General features: G+C 42.6%; 1 protein-coding gene across 1 annotated transcript; it reads right to left on the reverse strand.

The window, feature by feature from the left end:
• Window positions 1–3694: 3694 nt before the first annotated feature.
• LOC134392681 (ferritin light chain-like) lies at window positions 3695–13927 on the reverse strand. Its single transcript, XM_063117208.1, has 3 exons — window positions 13654–13927; window positions 7077–7223; window positions 3695–4495 (listed from the first exon to the last, which is right to left on the reverse strand). The coding sequence occupies exons 1-3, from the start codon at window positions 13825–13827 to the stop codon at window positions 3998–4000; spliced, it is 819 nt and encodes a 272-aa protein (XP_062973278.1). The 5' UTR covers window positions 13828–13927; the 3' UTR covers window positions 3695–3997.
• Between the last annotated feature and the right edge of the window lie 421 nt (window positions 13928–14348).

The following is a 14348-nucleotide window of genomic DNA, read 5'->3' on the forward strand; positions in this document are numbered from 1 at the left end:
CTCCTTTGCCAGGGGATGGGGGGAACTTTCTCTCAGGTCAGGAATCAAGCATTCTGAATTCACATCTCTCTCGGTCTGAAAGCCAAATTGGAGTAAAGCGGACTCTCATGGGGGGTGGGCATGTAAACAGTAATTTCCCAAAGCAGGATTCCTCTCCCCCCATTCCGAGCTCAGCGATGGGAGCAGAGGTTGTTGGACTCCAACTCCCATCCCCCCCAGTCAACATGGCCAATGGGCAGGGATGAAGAATGTTGTAGTCCAACAGAATGTGAAGGTTTCCTAGCCCTGCTCTGGCTACTGTGGGGGCGGGCGGGGCGGGGGGAGTTGTAAACCCCAATTCTAAATATACTTACCATGGCTGCAATGCTATATTCGCTTGCCTCATTAAATTCAGTGGAATTTACCTCTGTTAGGCTGCTATTCTAAGCAAGGTTGAGGCATGTCCTGATCCAGCCGGGAGGGGAGTGAAAGAAGCTTTCTTAGAAGGGCGATGGTTCTAAGAACAGAACGAGCGCCTTTGGATCAAGTACCTTGCGAAGAAGGCTGCGGAGACCTGACCTGACCTGACCTCCCTCGTTGATCACGCTTACACCGAATGGGCCGCATTTCCCGATGAGGGCGGGTAGAAGAGGGCGCTTCTTCACAGCGGCCAAGAATGGGGGTCTCCAGAGAAAGCGTGACACGCGTTTCTTTTCAGCACGATCCAAAGGGCAGATAAAGATTTTCCGGGAACCCCTTGGGGGCTGTTCTCTAAACAAGGATCTACCATCCAGCACCGTCACCCGCATTTAGCTCTCTGCCCTGCCCCCTTCCATTTCAGCTTTCGAAACACCTTTATAAATAGGCTGTTTAGAAAGACAGTTCACGATGGACAGCTGACTGAGAATACAGGACTGTTGCCTCCCGACATGGTGGGGGCTGGAGAGCTGTGTCTGGGAGGGTCAGAGGTTTAAGAACAAAGGAGGTAGGGAGGAGAGAGCCTCTCAATAAGTATAGCAACTTCTCCAGAAATGTAGGAAACTTATGCATGAGCTTTTGAGTGTGTATTTGCCAAATGCATGGGACTGTAGCTTTAGACACTCTGTATATTAATCAGCAAGGCTGCTGTGAGCTGAGGGTACCCTCTTGAGTTTTTATTCCAGCCCAGTCAGATGCAAATGTCTTGGATCTGGGAAGGCATTGCAAGCTGGACGTAGCTCCTGCTCATATATGGCAGCCTTTAGATGAGGGGTGGGAAACTCATGGCCCTCCAGATGTTTTGGTGCACAACTCCCATGATTCCTCACCTTTGGCTCTGCTGGCTAGAGCTGATGTAGGCCAAACCAACTGGAGGGCCCCAAGGTTACCTACTGCTACAGTAAATGGTAGCAATTCCTCTCCTAGTTTTATTGTGCAATGCTTCAGTATGTATGTGTGTGAGAGAGGGTGTGGGTGTATGTAGTTTATGGTAGGTATTAGTAAACAGTCACCATTATTCTCCTTTATCACAGTGACAGCCTTAAAGAAGACACACACATCTTTTGACTTTGCTTTCTCTTGTCCTCTGATATAGCACATGCAAGTGCCCAATACTGTTATATGTAGAAGTAGCTGGTCAGTGGTATGTTGCAGCAGAATGTTTTATAGTCAGCTGAACAAGCCATGTGCTTGCAATATTTTTAAAAAATGTGTACTAAACAGAGACTGAAATAGAAACCATAGCCTGAACTCTGTGCAAAGGCCAACTGTTGAATGATCTATAACTACCCAAGTTGGCATCAAAATGGCAGGAGTTTCAATCAGATTCTTTTTGATAGGTTACAAAGCTTGATAATGATCCACACTTCAAAACTTCTTCAAGATGTGTTACACTTATAATCCACTAGGGGATGCTCACTCACTCTTTCTAAATTCACCCAGTAGCAGCAGCAAACAGGTGAAATGAAAACTTGTTTTATTTTAAACTAAGGGTTTCTTTTTCTCCAGTCTAGCTGTCAGTAGTATTTGGAATAATAATGTAGGTCCTAATAGTACTATCTGGTCCAAAAGACTCTTGCAAGTCTTTTGGACTATATTCATGCTGACCAATGCAATATTCTTCAAAACATAAGAAAAACCTTTCTGGATCAGATCAAAAGCCTATCTAGATCACCATCCCATTTCCTACAGTGGTGAACCAGATACCTCTAGGAAACCCACAATCAGGACAGGAGGACAATAGCATCTTCTTGCTCAATTCTGCAGTAACTGGTATTAAGAAGCATACTGCCTCTGAACCTGGAGGTACCATATAGTCTTCATGATTAGTGGGCAGCCACTGATGGTGTTATTATTCTCCATGAAAGACAAACAAGCAAATAAACTAGGAATTGTATTTTTATTTATCACATTGGTATCCCATTCTTCCTTCAAAGAGTTCAGGGCAGAATCTACAAGGCTTCCCCATTTTTCTTTCAACAACCCTGTGTGGTACATTAGGCTGAGTGTTACCAGTTTTCCAAAGGCTACGAAATAAATATCATGGCTGAAGGAGAGGGGGAAATTTGAACCCCCGTTTCCCCAGTCGAAGTTAAATAATCCGACCACTACACTACACTGTTTTTCAGAGTGCTTTGAATTAAGAGTAACAGCCATGCTGGATCAGACCAAGGGTCTATCTAGTCTTGCATTCTGTTCCCACAATGGGAACATGGTATGTCTGACCAGCTCCTGAGCACTTGAGTGCCTGAATTGAGCTGAATTTAAGTACGTCTGTATATATATATAAAAATCCTGGTTACCCCAAGCTTTCCTCATTCCATTCGTCTATTTTGACTAGGGGTGGCAAAGGGGGGGGGGGGCAAATCATCTTGTTGTTCCAAATGTTTACCACTGGCAAGTCAGAAATCCGTGCTAATTTTCTGCGAATCACCTAGAAATCTACCAGTAAATCCTGATCTAGCTTCTAATTACTTCTGTTTAATTCATTTATGACAGAGTTATTCCTCTATATGCTTTCTCCACTTCAACAGAACTTGTTGATCAGAAGTCCTCATAAAAAACCCGAAGAAAACTTTATTTCATTTTTTGAAAAATTTCATATACCATAGCAAGCATATTAAATATGCAGTTTAACCCCCTAATTAAGACCACCTTATAGAAATATCTAAATACAATGTACTAAGGTAAAAATAATTTTATTGTTCTTATATGTAGCAATATAAAAATACCTTTTTTCTAGCATAAAAATCTATATGCTAAAATAGAATTTTATTAAGCTTATAAAGACATCCACTAGAGCAATCATTATAAGACTAAAATCTAATTTGTCTTGTGATTTCAAAGGAATATATTATTAAAAAAAATTACTTTATAGTAGAAAAAAATTAAGATTATTGTTGATGCCCTAAGTTGACCTAATGCTTATCTCTACTAGTACACAATGGTGAGGTGGGCCTAGTGCAGCCCTTCTATGAATGGAAGGATTCCCCAATTCTCCCTCCCCACTTTCCCTTTCCTTCCACCTCCCAGCCCTCCAGAGCAGATTTTGGGAGGCAGAAGAGGCTGTATGGGGATTGACAAAAATCCCCATTCTCTAGGTGGGAGCATTCCATGAACAGAACTCCACTTGTGGACCTTTCAGTCCAACACTTTGTGTTGTTGATGGTTAAAGTAGTTCTTAGAATAAACTAATACAAAGATAGACATTTAATTTTAGCAAGGTGTTTTTGGTGTGTGTTTTTTTAGCTTTATATATTGCTAGCTGGCCCCAAATAAACCCAACCTGGAAAATCTCTAAGATCATATATGCAAAATCACAGTGTAATTATTATTTTGGAATAACTGCCCTTTCAAACAAGGTGCAACTGACAAAATAAAGAATAATGGCTACATTGTGATTGTACAATTATCCTGTTTGTGGGAATACTGCTTTCACGTAGCAGATGTCTACCCATAGATATCTATGCTGGGCTAATTTAGTGATATATGAATATCATATAGCTGCTCAGCAGTGGGGTACTTCATGATCCCAATCAATCTAATACCATTTCTGCGCTTGCCTTCGATCTGCCTCCCGTATACCTTTCCACTGAGGCTGAAAGAGGGAGCAATATAGGCCTGTGTATTTTGGTTTTGTGCTATTGTTATGCTGTGGGAATTCATCTCGCAGCAGTTGCAGCTCCCTTGCAGCTCCTGGGCATTTCTGAAGTGGTGCACAGAGACTGCAGTGAGCTTCTGAATCTGGACTAATCTTTAGCTCTTTTTGCAAACGGTCTATAAGATAGTTCTCAAGGTCGCCTTTGCCATCCTGGGCACTCCTAAGCCTACGAGCGTTGGTAATTAGATCTCCCATCAGCTTGATCCTCTGGATTTTGGGTGCAAGAAATTGCTTCTTAATTGTGCTTGCTGTGTTAGGGTCTAAGTTCTTGATGCTCAGAGCATAAAGCTCTTCAAAATAGCCTGCCACCATCTTGCACTGTAGAAGGGCTACTTCCAGGGCTGGTGCCACACCATTTATCAATACGTTGGGTGGTTTCTGGAATCAAACAAGGAGAACAAAGATTAAAAGTTGCAATTGTTTCCATTACACTTTCAATTTCTTCTATTGTAACCCCCTTATTCCTATCTTTTAGGCAACATCTTACACAACTAGTGTCAAAGGTTTGAATTTGAGTAATCAAGATTCAAATCCCTGCTTAGCTATGACACTCACTAGGGGCAGTGGGAAATCGTGATCTTTCAGCCTAACTCATCTCACAAAGTTAAAATTGTAGTGAGGACTGTGGGGTACAAATATAGCAAACAAAAAGGTGCACCCAGGGATGCTAATCAAGCTTATAGCAACTTGTAGATCATATGTCATCCAAGTTTCTGCTTCTTATGTGTACTGCTAATAGAATAATGAGGTTTTGATCTGGGTTGTAACAATTCATATTGCTATGAAGCCAGTGGCATAGCGTGGGTTGCCGGTGCCCGGGGCAAGGCAAGCATTGCGCCTCTAATCCATGGACCTTTAGCAGTCCCTGAGTCCCTTCCACCAGTCCAGTACTGAACCCCTTACCCACCCACCCAAAGCACATGTATTATATTTTAAGAAAGTACTGATCTATTAAAAGTAAAATTAATTTAATACTAGTATACCGGTACTTGCATTTATTTAAAATTGCCTGGTTTTAATATGTGCATTTTTTTCAATAACATTATTGAAATCTACATTGAAATCTCTCTCAATTGACAGTATTCCTCCTCTTCCTGCATTGTGCACCTGATTCTTTTTTATTTAGCATCATGGCTGATATGATGACCTTGATATGATGACCTTGATATGATAACCGATCACCTTGCAGGCTGCATTTCCTCCCAAACGGGCCTCTTTAGCGCACGCGTCGCTGCTCTGTCCTCCTTCTGGATGACTTAGAAGGTAGCCAGAGCAGCAACGCGTGTGCTAGAGAAGCCCATTTGGGAGGAAATGCAGCCTGCAAGACCTTCATGACCTGTGGGCAACAAGAAAAATGCTGTAAAATGTTACGTGGCAATGTTTATTTGCCCTGTCTACACAGTTGGATCTACACAGATTTTAATTTTTTTTATTTATTATTACTACTTCCTTTCTTTTTTTTTGAAATTTTTGCACCCCTAAGAATTTTGCGCCCACGGCAACCACCCCTGAGCCCCCCATGCTACGCCACTGTATGAAGCTGAATAAAGTTTCATGAGTGCAACACAGATACACGTGACTCCCACACTTGGAAAATCCTGTGCACTCCGCCTTGAATTCCTTGGAGGAATAGTTGGATACAAATACATGGCATGAACTTTCTTACAATAGATAAAATTAATTAAATATCAAATGGAAGTCTGCTAGATTTTAAAAGAAGGTGGATTGTGCTGGATATCTCAAGAACATAAGATTAGTTGCTTTGGAAATGAAAACAAGACTTCAGTGCATTGTGTTTCAAAGTTATTTTTATATATAATTCCTAGAAATGGCATTGTAGCAGCATTTTATATCATAGAATAGCAGAGTTGGAAAGGGCCTACAAGGGGCCTATATGTTAATGTATATTCACACACCTTTAACATTCTGGTCATGGGTTGGAGGGGACAGGAATCCAACTAAAGTTAACAAAGAGATTCTTTAAATGAGTATTTTATAGCACACTCATGATTGGTCACTCATGGATGTTTGCAGGTCATTTTGACAACACAGTGATCCTCTTGCATGTCACCCACTCCATTTCCCAGTTTTAGGGATTTTAAAAAAGGCTCAGAAAACCCAACACTTCTGAAAAATGTCAGTATTTATTGGTATTTCCTGCTGTGTGCATGAGAAGTTGTGCTATAAAAAGCCCACTATAGTGTGCTGTCCCATTGAACTGCAATGAGGCTGTACGAGCCACGTGGCCACTGCTCTCCTCCTGCTCTCTTCCTTGTGTAATTACAGCTCATTGCAGATGCAGAAGAGATGCAGGAAGCACAGCTACAGTAATGGAATGCGATTGCCCCCCCCATCTGAAGGAGCTCATTAACAAACAAAACCACCCTGAAACAAGTGCAGTAAAACTGGATAAACTAAACTCCAAATCTGACCCTTTAGTTTCATCACCAAGGCATGAAACTCCTGACATTTGGCAGAAGAAAAGCGAATGAGTTCTCATTTTCTGTTTCTAAGATAACACGAAAAAGGTACATCATCAGGTATATGTGTGAGCTATCCTGTGATTGTTAACCAGACACGCAGTTCACTTGTGTTTTCTTTGTCAGAGAATCTGCATAATATTTGAAACTGACTTGGGAATGGGAATGCCTGAAACATGACTGGATATTGTTAGCATGTTAAAAATGTGCACTATCCATTATTAGAAATCTGCATTCATGTCCTTGTACATAGATGATGTAAGCCAAGGTTGCAATCCTAATAATTTTTACTATTCTACTGAATGCAGAGGGGTTTACTCTTGAGTAAACACACATAGTATTGTGCTACATGTTTTAATAACAAAACATTGCAATATAAAAAAGAATAAAGCATTTGTATATATGAAAGGGAATTGCACTGATAATGTAAAATGTACAAAGTCAAAAGACTGACACAAGGACACACTTTGGCTACATACCTGGATAACTCTGGTGCAATATAAGCCTCCTCTGTCATGTTGGTATTGTATCAGAGATTCTGCTGCTTCCCTCTCCTCCTGAGCCCGATCCCGGAAGAATTTTGAGACATTTGGTAAAGCCATATCAGAATGATCAAAGATTTCACCCTATATTTTGCAAATAAACAACAAAATACCCACTGCAGTTTATATACAAAGTACTTGTTTGCTTAGCTTTAAACTCCAAAAGGAGTATAAGGGAGAACATTCAAGAACATCTTGAGATTTTAAGAGTAAAAATTATTGGAACAGTTCTTCTAATTCTTCAATGATTTAAGAAATCATTACTTTTATAACAGATTGTAATAGATGAAAATATTATTTCAGGAGCTGTCCCAATTAACTAACCATATATGGGTATGTATCCATTCATTATGTTATTAATTAATTTTAGGAAACAATGGAATTTTAGAAATAGAAATTTTACAGGAAAATGCAGCAGCAGAAAGTGTTCTGTCTCACACCACTGGATAATACAAACTGGTTGATCTAGATGCGTATTTAAAAAATGCATCCAGACAGTTCAATAGGGCTCAACTGAGCATCGCAATGTGGCCAAGAGTATTGGCAAAATGCACCTACTGCATGCAGATTTCTGATGCTGAATCAGCAAATATTTGTGGAACAAAAGAATGCCAGAGGCTGTATCATTAGACATAGGGCTCATCTACACCAAGCAGGATATTCCACTATGAATGTGGTATGAAAATGGTATATAAAAGGCAGGAGCCACACTACTGTTTTACAGTGGTATTGAAGTGCACTGACAACTGTTGGGGCCCATTGACACACACCATATACCACTTTCATAGTGTTATATCCTGCTTGATGTAGATGTGTCATGGGTCCCAACAGTTGTCAGTGTACTTCAGTACCACTATAAAGCAGTAGTGAAGTTCCTGCAGTGCACTTCAATACCACTATAAAGCAGGAATGTGGCTCCTGCCTTTTATATACCACTTTCATACCACATTCATAGTGGAATATCCTGCTTGGTGTAGAAGAGTCCATAGCCTACGTTACAGAAAGTTAGAAGCTGTGTTGCCTAAGGAACAGTAGTTGGAGAATGGAAAGTTAAGGAACACAGGGGACCATTCCCTGGTTGCTCCAGTAGAAACCCTGGTAGCTCAGATTATAGCAACTATTTGGGAAAGGTGGAATCACAAGGGAAGAACCATCTCCCAGCCCACCTTCCAGATCTGGTCTCTGAGGCTATCATGATTCTGATTTTCCTATGTGGTTTCTGTATTATTTATTTATTTATTGCATTTCTATACCACCCAATAGCCAAAGCTTTCTTATATTATTGAAAACACTGTGGTTTGGAACCACCGGAAAAAAGCTACTATAATGTAAGAATTGGCCTTGGATTTCAGCTATTCTTCATGTCCCTGCCTCCCTATTCCACTGCCTGCCATATTTCCCTTCTTAAGGTTTCCTGACTCTTGAGCTGCCCATCCCTTAGACCTTTGCCTCTCAGGCTTAGGTTCTAGTCACTTACCTAGACTCTAGCCTCGTTACCTTTGACTTCTGTCCCCTATCTGATGAAATATCTTTTTTAAAAAAATAAAAAAATACAGTCTCTAGCCCAGTGGAGGGGATCCTTAGGCTCAGGGGCCCAATCTGCACCACCCTGCAGTCCCAATCCAGCCCTCTGGGTTTCCCCAGATGGCCATGCCCCGTTCCCCCAAAGTGATTTTGCAGCTTTTGTGCATTTCCCGCCTCCCGCCCGCATCCTAAAAAACTGAAAGGCCTCTCCTAAGGCTTAGTTAGTGGCAATAAGAGCTTTAAGCTTAAATAGGCTAGTATTTGCTGTATTTTGGCTCCACCGCCTTTGCATTCAGCCCCACCCACCACTGGAATGCAGCACACAAGAGCTTTTCCAGAATTGAAATTGGCCCTTGGGCTGAAAGAGGTTCGTCAGCCCAGCTCTAGACCCTTTTAAAGTCTACCCTCCCCCAACAAAACATGCCTTTTACTTTCTTCATGGAAATTACACTGTCAGCATTTCATTATTAATCTTTTGCACACAGCCTTTAGTGCCATGACATCACAACAGTTCTTTAACCAATGGCTAAGTGGTATTGCAGAGGCACGACAGGTGACGGCCAAATAGCTTATTACTTCATGTGGGATAAGAGCACTTACGAAGGTCTGAACAATGTTTAAGATGAAGAAAAGTATTAACAATATGCAAGAAGCAGATTCAGATTCATACTAAGCTCCAGCACATTCTGCACCTGCAGGGAGCATGACACTTATGGCTCATATTAATCTCTTTCCTCATTGTTTTTGGTAACAAAATATGTTTTCATATTCTGAGAATATTGTCATCTTAAATTGTGATCCTTATATTTAATCAACAGCTTCCCCTTTTCTCTCTTTAGAAGGAATGTAGTGGCAGCTGAAAGATGTGGTCACAGCCTCCCACATCTCAGCTCTGAGTCAGTTCCCCCCCCCCACATTACTTGTATTGGCTTTGGGTGTTGCTTTCTGTTCATTCTGACAACACTTTCACTGCCTAACCAGCCCTCCATATCCAGCTAGCTTTACCCCTCCCCCTTCACTCCTGATCCTCCTGCTCTACTATAAGAAAAGGAAGCATGTGTTGGTCATAAGGGGGGGGGGAATCAGAATCCATACTAGTATAATGCATTTATTAGACCAGCTAAAAGGACACAAAAATGTGAGGTCTCAAACCTTCTGCCTTTCTTGCTCCCAGCAGTCCTAGGGGCAGCTCCAGATGAAACCTGAAATATCACATTACCTGAAACAGCTTATTTTGAATGTCTACAGATGCTTCCTCCCCCATTCCATCTCAAGACTATGATCATAGAGATGCCATGGCTTCAACATCAAGATCAATTTCTTTTTATCTCCCGCAACCTACTTTTTATAACATCTTACCTGATTAAGAGATCTGGAGATATCAAAAATTTGCACACATTTTGGGGGGTGTTCTTTTAGTTGGCCTAATAAACTATTACACTACTATTGGAACTGCTCTATTATATACTGTATTTCTTTGATTGTAAGACGCCATCGATTGTAAGACACACACTAATTTCAGTACCACCAACAGGAAAAAAAAAACCCTAAGACACACCTGCGATTCTAAGACGCACCCCATTTTTAGAGATGTTTATATGGGGGGGAAAGTGTGTCTTAGAATCAAAGAAATAGGGTAGTCAATGGAACTTTGTCACATTCTATCACCTACCAGGCTACTTCATAAGCCTCTTATGAAGTGTGATGTAATGGTTAGAGCATTGGACACTAAATCACTGCAAACTCAGGAGATCCATATTCTAGTCCCCACTTGGCTATGAAGGTCCCTGGGTGACTTTGGGCCAGTCACTGATTCTTAACCTAACCTACGTCGTAGGGCTGCTGTGATGATAAAAAAGTAGAAAGGAGAATCATGTAAGCCAGTTTGGGTTCCTTGAAGGAAAAAAGTGGGATATAAATGTAATAAATAAAATCAATAAAATCTCCAAAGGCAAAAGAATCCAACTTCCACCCTTAAACATAACATGCACTGAATCTATTAACAACTGTTTCTCTATACCATTCACACATCCAAACTGTCACTAATAGAACGTATTATTTTGCAAGTTATTCAGGAATGGGCCCTGGAAAATGCAGGGCTCACCCAAAATTACAGTATATAAATCAAAAGACATCAGGGAAAATAAAATGTCAGTAGCAAAGGGAAGGAACACAGATAAATGTCAGTAAGAAAAGGAATACATAAGAAAACAGTAACTTAGCATCAGTTTATGAGTGTCTGTGCAAAAAATACTGAACTATTATTTTCCATGCATATTACTAACATTATTTATAGGAATGTATTATCTTGAATTAGATAAAACTAATATTGAAAATTGAAAAAAAGCAGGACATAAATGCAATTAATTAATTAATTTCAGGTATCATTAAAATGTACCATAATGTAAATGATGTATGGGACCGACTGATTCACTCATTCAGGGGAAGGTATCAAAATTGTTAGGATACTTCCACATGACCTAGAAACTAGATATTTGGTACCTTCATAATCCAAGGCATACCAAGACCTAATTTGCTTCCAGACAAGCCTTTTATCACAGCATTGCTTGCCTCATTCACAAAATGTCATGGGAGGGGTCTAGACATTATCATCGCTCATTCCTAACTCTGAAGGGGCCCACCACTTCTTCCATCTTCTTTTTTACCATGGAAAATCCATTAAGAAAGAAAAGATGGATTAGGTACACAATGCCTAGGACCCTTCTAGAAGCACCCCTAAATGTGAACCGCCCAGAGAGCTCCAGCTATTGGGTGGTATAGAAATGAAATAAATAAATAAATTTATACATTTCTCCCTCAAAACAATGGACTGAATATACCCCCACTTCTTATGAGTTAGAAACCTGAAATTTGGCACATTATTATTTATGTATGTATCTATTATTATTAATTATTATTATTCTATTACAATTAGTAATTTTACATACATATTTCACTGTATGTATAATGCACATGTACATAATCAATTACCACTACATGGCCAGAATATGACATTATTTCTTTCCCTCCATGTTCCAACATTGTGCAGTTTAATATGACTCTACAAGAGGTTGGTTCAGCATTATGAAGAATGGGTTTACATAAGGAAACATCTTAGACAGATTTTACAAACTGATAAAGGGTAAGACTACTAGTCCTGATCTCTGTAGGCTACCTCCAACATCAGAGGCTGTATGCCTATGCACACCAGTTGGTGGGGAACATGAGCAGGGTGGTGCTTTTGCACTCCTGACCTGCTTGTGGGTTTCCCGTTGACAGCTGTTTGGCTACCGTGTTACCAGAATGCTGGACTAGATGGAACTTTGATCTGATCCAGCAGGGCTCTTCTTATGGAGAAGAGGGCATTTTTAAAGCAGTGGGAGCCTGGTTCAATAGCAAAACAGCAAAGGCATGACAGACTGTCAAAAGAAAGGGAATGGATCCCCTCCATCATAAGACTGAGGCCAGGGCAGTGGGTAACAAAGGAGTCATCCTGATGGAATACTTAGGGTTGTCTGTGCAGAATTGTCTGTGAAAATAGTGGCAATTAAATAACTACTTGTATAGCAAAACTGAAGTACTTTGGCCACATAATGAGAAGACAGGATACCCTGGAGAAGAGGCTGATGCTAGGGAAAGTGGAAGGCAAAAGGAAGAGGGGCCGACCAAGGGCAAGATGGATGGATGATATTCTGGAGGTGACAGACTTGACCTTGGGGAAGCTGGGGGTGGCGACAGCCGACAGAAAGCTCTGGCGTGGGCTGGTTCATGAAGACACAAAGAGTTGCAAACGACTGAACGAATAAACAACAACATAGCAAAAGACTTCAGCAGACAAAGTTTGTATTAGGAAAAATTTACATTTAGCCACAGCTCCCCAGGACTTAAGCCAGAACCCATTTTCATTGCAAGGATAGGAATAATCCCAGACCATGGAAATAATTCTAAAATGTGTGTCCAGTAACCACAACCATGGACAAAGTGCCTTCCGCCTGCCATGGCTTATTGTGTCATCAGAATCCAACAAGGATGGGTTGTTGACATGGTTAACAAACTACCCACAACCCTATAACAGCCCATGGTTTGTGGGTAGTTTGCTAACCCCGCCAACAACTCATCCTCACCGGGTTTGGCTGACATGACAAGCCAAGGGCACCACCTGCCGCAGTTTCAATATTCAAAGTGGCCGCAGGCACAAACCACAAAGGCTTAAATAAGACACAGTGAGCTATAGCAATCATGCAAACCAGCCCAGTGACTAAAGTCTGCTAGAAGGGTTCATTGCAAGCAGAAGTGCATGCTTGTACCCTTAATTCTAGAAAGCAAAAACTGGCGCTTCCAGATGAGGCTTCCATGTTGCCATCGCCCTGCCTCACTGACAGAATTTTACAGTTGTCCAGAAGACATCCTCTTCCACTCATAACCCTCTTGTGTTTTTCTTCTGTCTTTTCCATTAAAAACAAAAGACGGAATCGGTGCACACTGCCTTCGCATCAGTGCTGCAAGGAGACCTCCATCTGAAAGCACGGCCGATGCACACCTACATATTCATCGCTCTATGGCTGCAACTTCACAACTGTAAGTGACTGAGCCATGCCTGGTGGCGCTTTCCTGTGATCTCCACCACCGTTTTGTCAGCGGATGTATTAGCGAGGAGAAATCAAACCAAGAAAGGGAATGGACCTCCTTCATCACAGGGCTGAGGACAGGGAAGAGGGTGCAAATCAGTCCTAAAAAAAACCTGGGCAGAAGGCATATTAGAAAAGAAAGAACTCTGCTGAGGGGCGTGACGGTATAGAGAAGCCGGTGAGGAAGGAGGGAGAGGAGGCGAGATGACAGGGGCGCCTCGGAAAGGCAGGCACCGAACGAGGCGTCGTGATCGAGCAAGAGCAAAGAGTTCTGGAGAGACGCTGCGGGAGCACCACCATCAACCCCCAAGGTGCGGGAAGGCAGTCAGGAGCTGCGCCCCGTCGCTTGGCGCTGGCCTTACCAGCATCTGGAAGACGTAGGCGGACTCCAGCAAGGCGCTGGTGACCCCGCACAGGCCTTCCTCCACCACAGCCGGGAAGTTCTGCTTCACGAGCTTGCCCAGAGCTCGACCTTGGCGATGGATGGTGCAGAAGGGAAGGCCGCTCTTGAGCCTTTTCGGGCTGGGCTCGGCCATGGCGAGCTCCTGCTGCCCCTTCGCCGCCGGCCTCTTCTTCCGCTCAGCCGCCGCGTCACGGAGGAATTCAGCGGCGTTGGGCCGTCCAAGGAAAGCCCAGCTTGGTCGCTGGCTTGAAGACGACCAGGAAGCAACTGCAGCTCGCGAAGGGAAGGCGGGAGACGCGCGCTCGGCCTCGCCCCACTGCTCGATATATACAGCTCCGGGGTCAAGGCGCAAGAGGCAGGGCGGGCTGCTGGCACCTGGCGCACACCTGGCCGCGGGCACGTTCCCAAAGAACGCCCTTTCCCGCCCGAAGAGACCTGACGAACAGCCCTTGACAGAACTCCTCTCGGGCTTGAAGAAGCGCGTTGAGATCTGCATTGCCTGGGAGACGGGGCTCCCCCCCCCAACTTACCCCCGCCCCCGTTCTCTAACCCATATTATTGAACCTTACGCAGTCGAGTCGGTGGCGTTTTCTAAGGTTGCAGCCCTGAGCACGTTTCCCTGGGAATAAGGACCGCTGAATCCAGTAGGCCTTA

Source organism: Elgaria multicarinata, chromosome 2 (assembly GCF_023053635.1).
Source record: "Elgaria multicarinata webbii isolate HBS135686 ecotype San Diego chromosome 2, rElgMul1.1.pri, whole genome shotgun sequence".
Taxonomy (NCBI): Eukaryota; Metazoa; Chordata; class Lepidosauria; order Squamata; family Anguidae; genus Elgaria; species Elgaria multicarinata.

What these genes read in the sequence shown, in the direction of transcription:
- LOC134392681 (XM_063117208.1), bottom strand. Translation starts at nt 13,827, where the DNA reads ATGGCCGAGCCCAGCCCGAAAAGGCTCAAGAGCGGCCTTCCCTTCTGC. An exon ending in CCTACGTCTTCCAGATGCTG is followed by an intron (nt 7,224 to 13,653) that starts GTAAGGCCAGCG and finishes TGCAAAATATAG; the next exon opens with GGTGAAATCTTTGATCATTC. An exon ending in ATTGCACCAGAGTTATCCAG is followed by an intron (nt 4,496 to 7,076) that starts GTATGTAGCCAA and finishes GTTTGATTCCAG; the next exon opens with AAACCACCCAACGTATTGAT.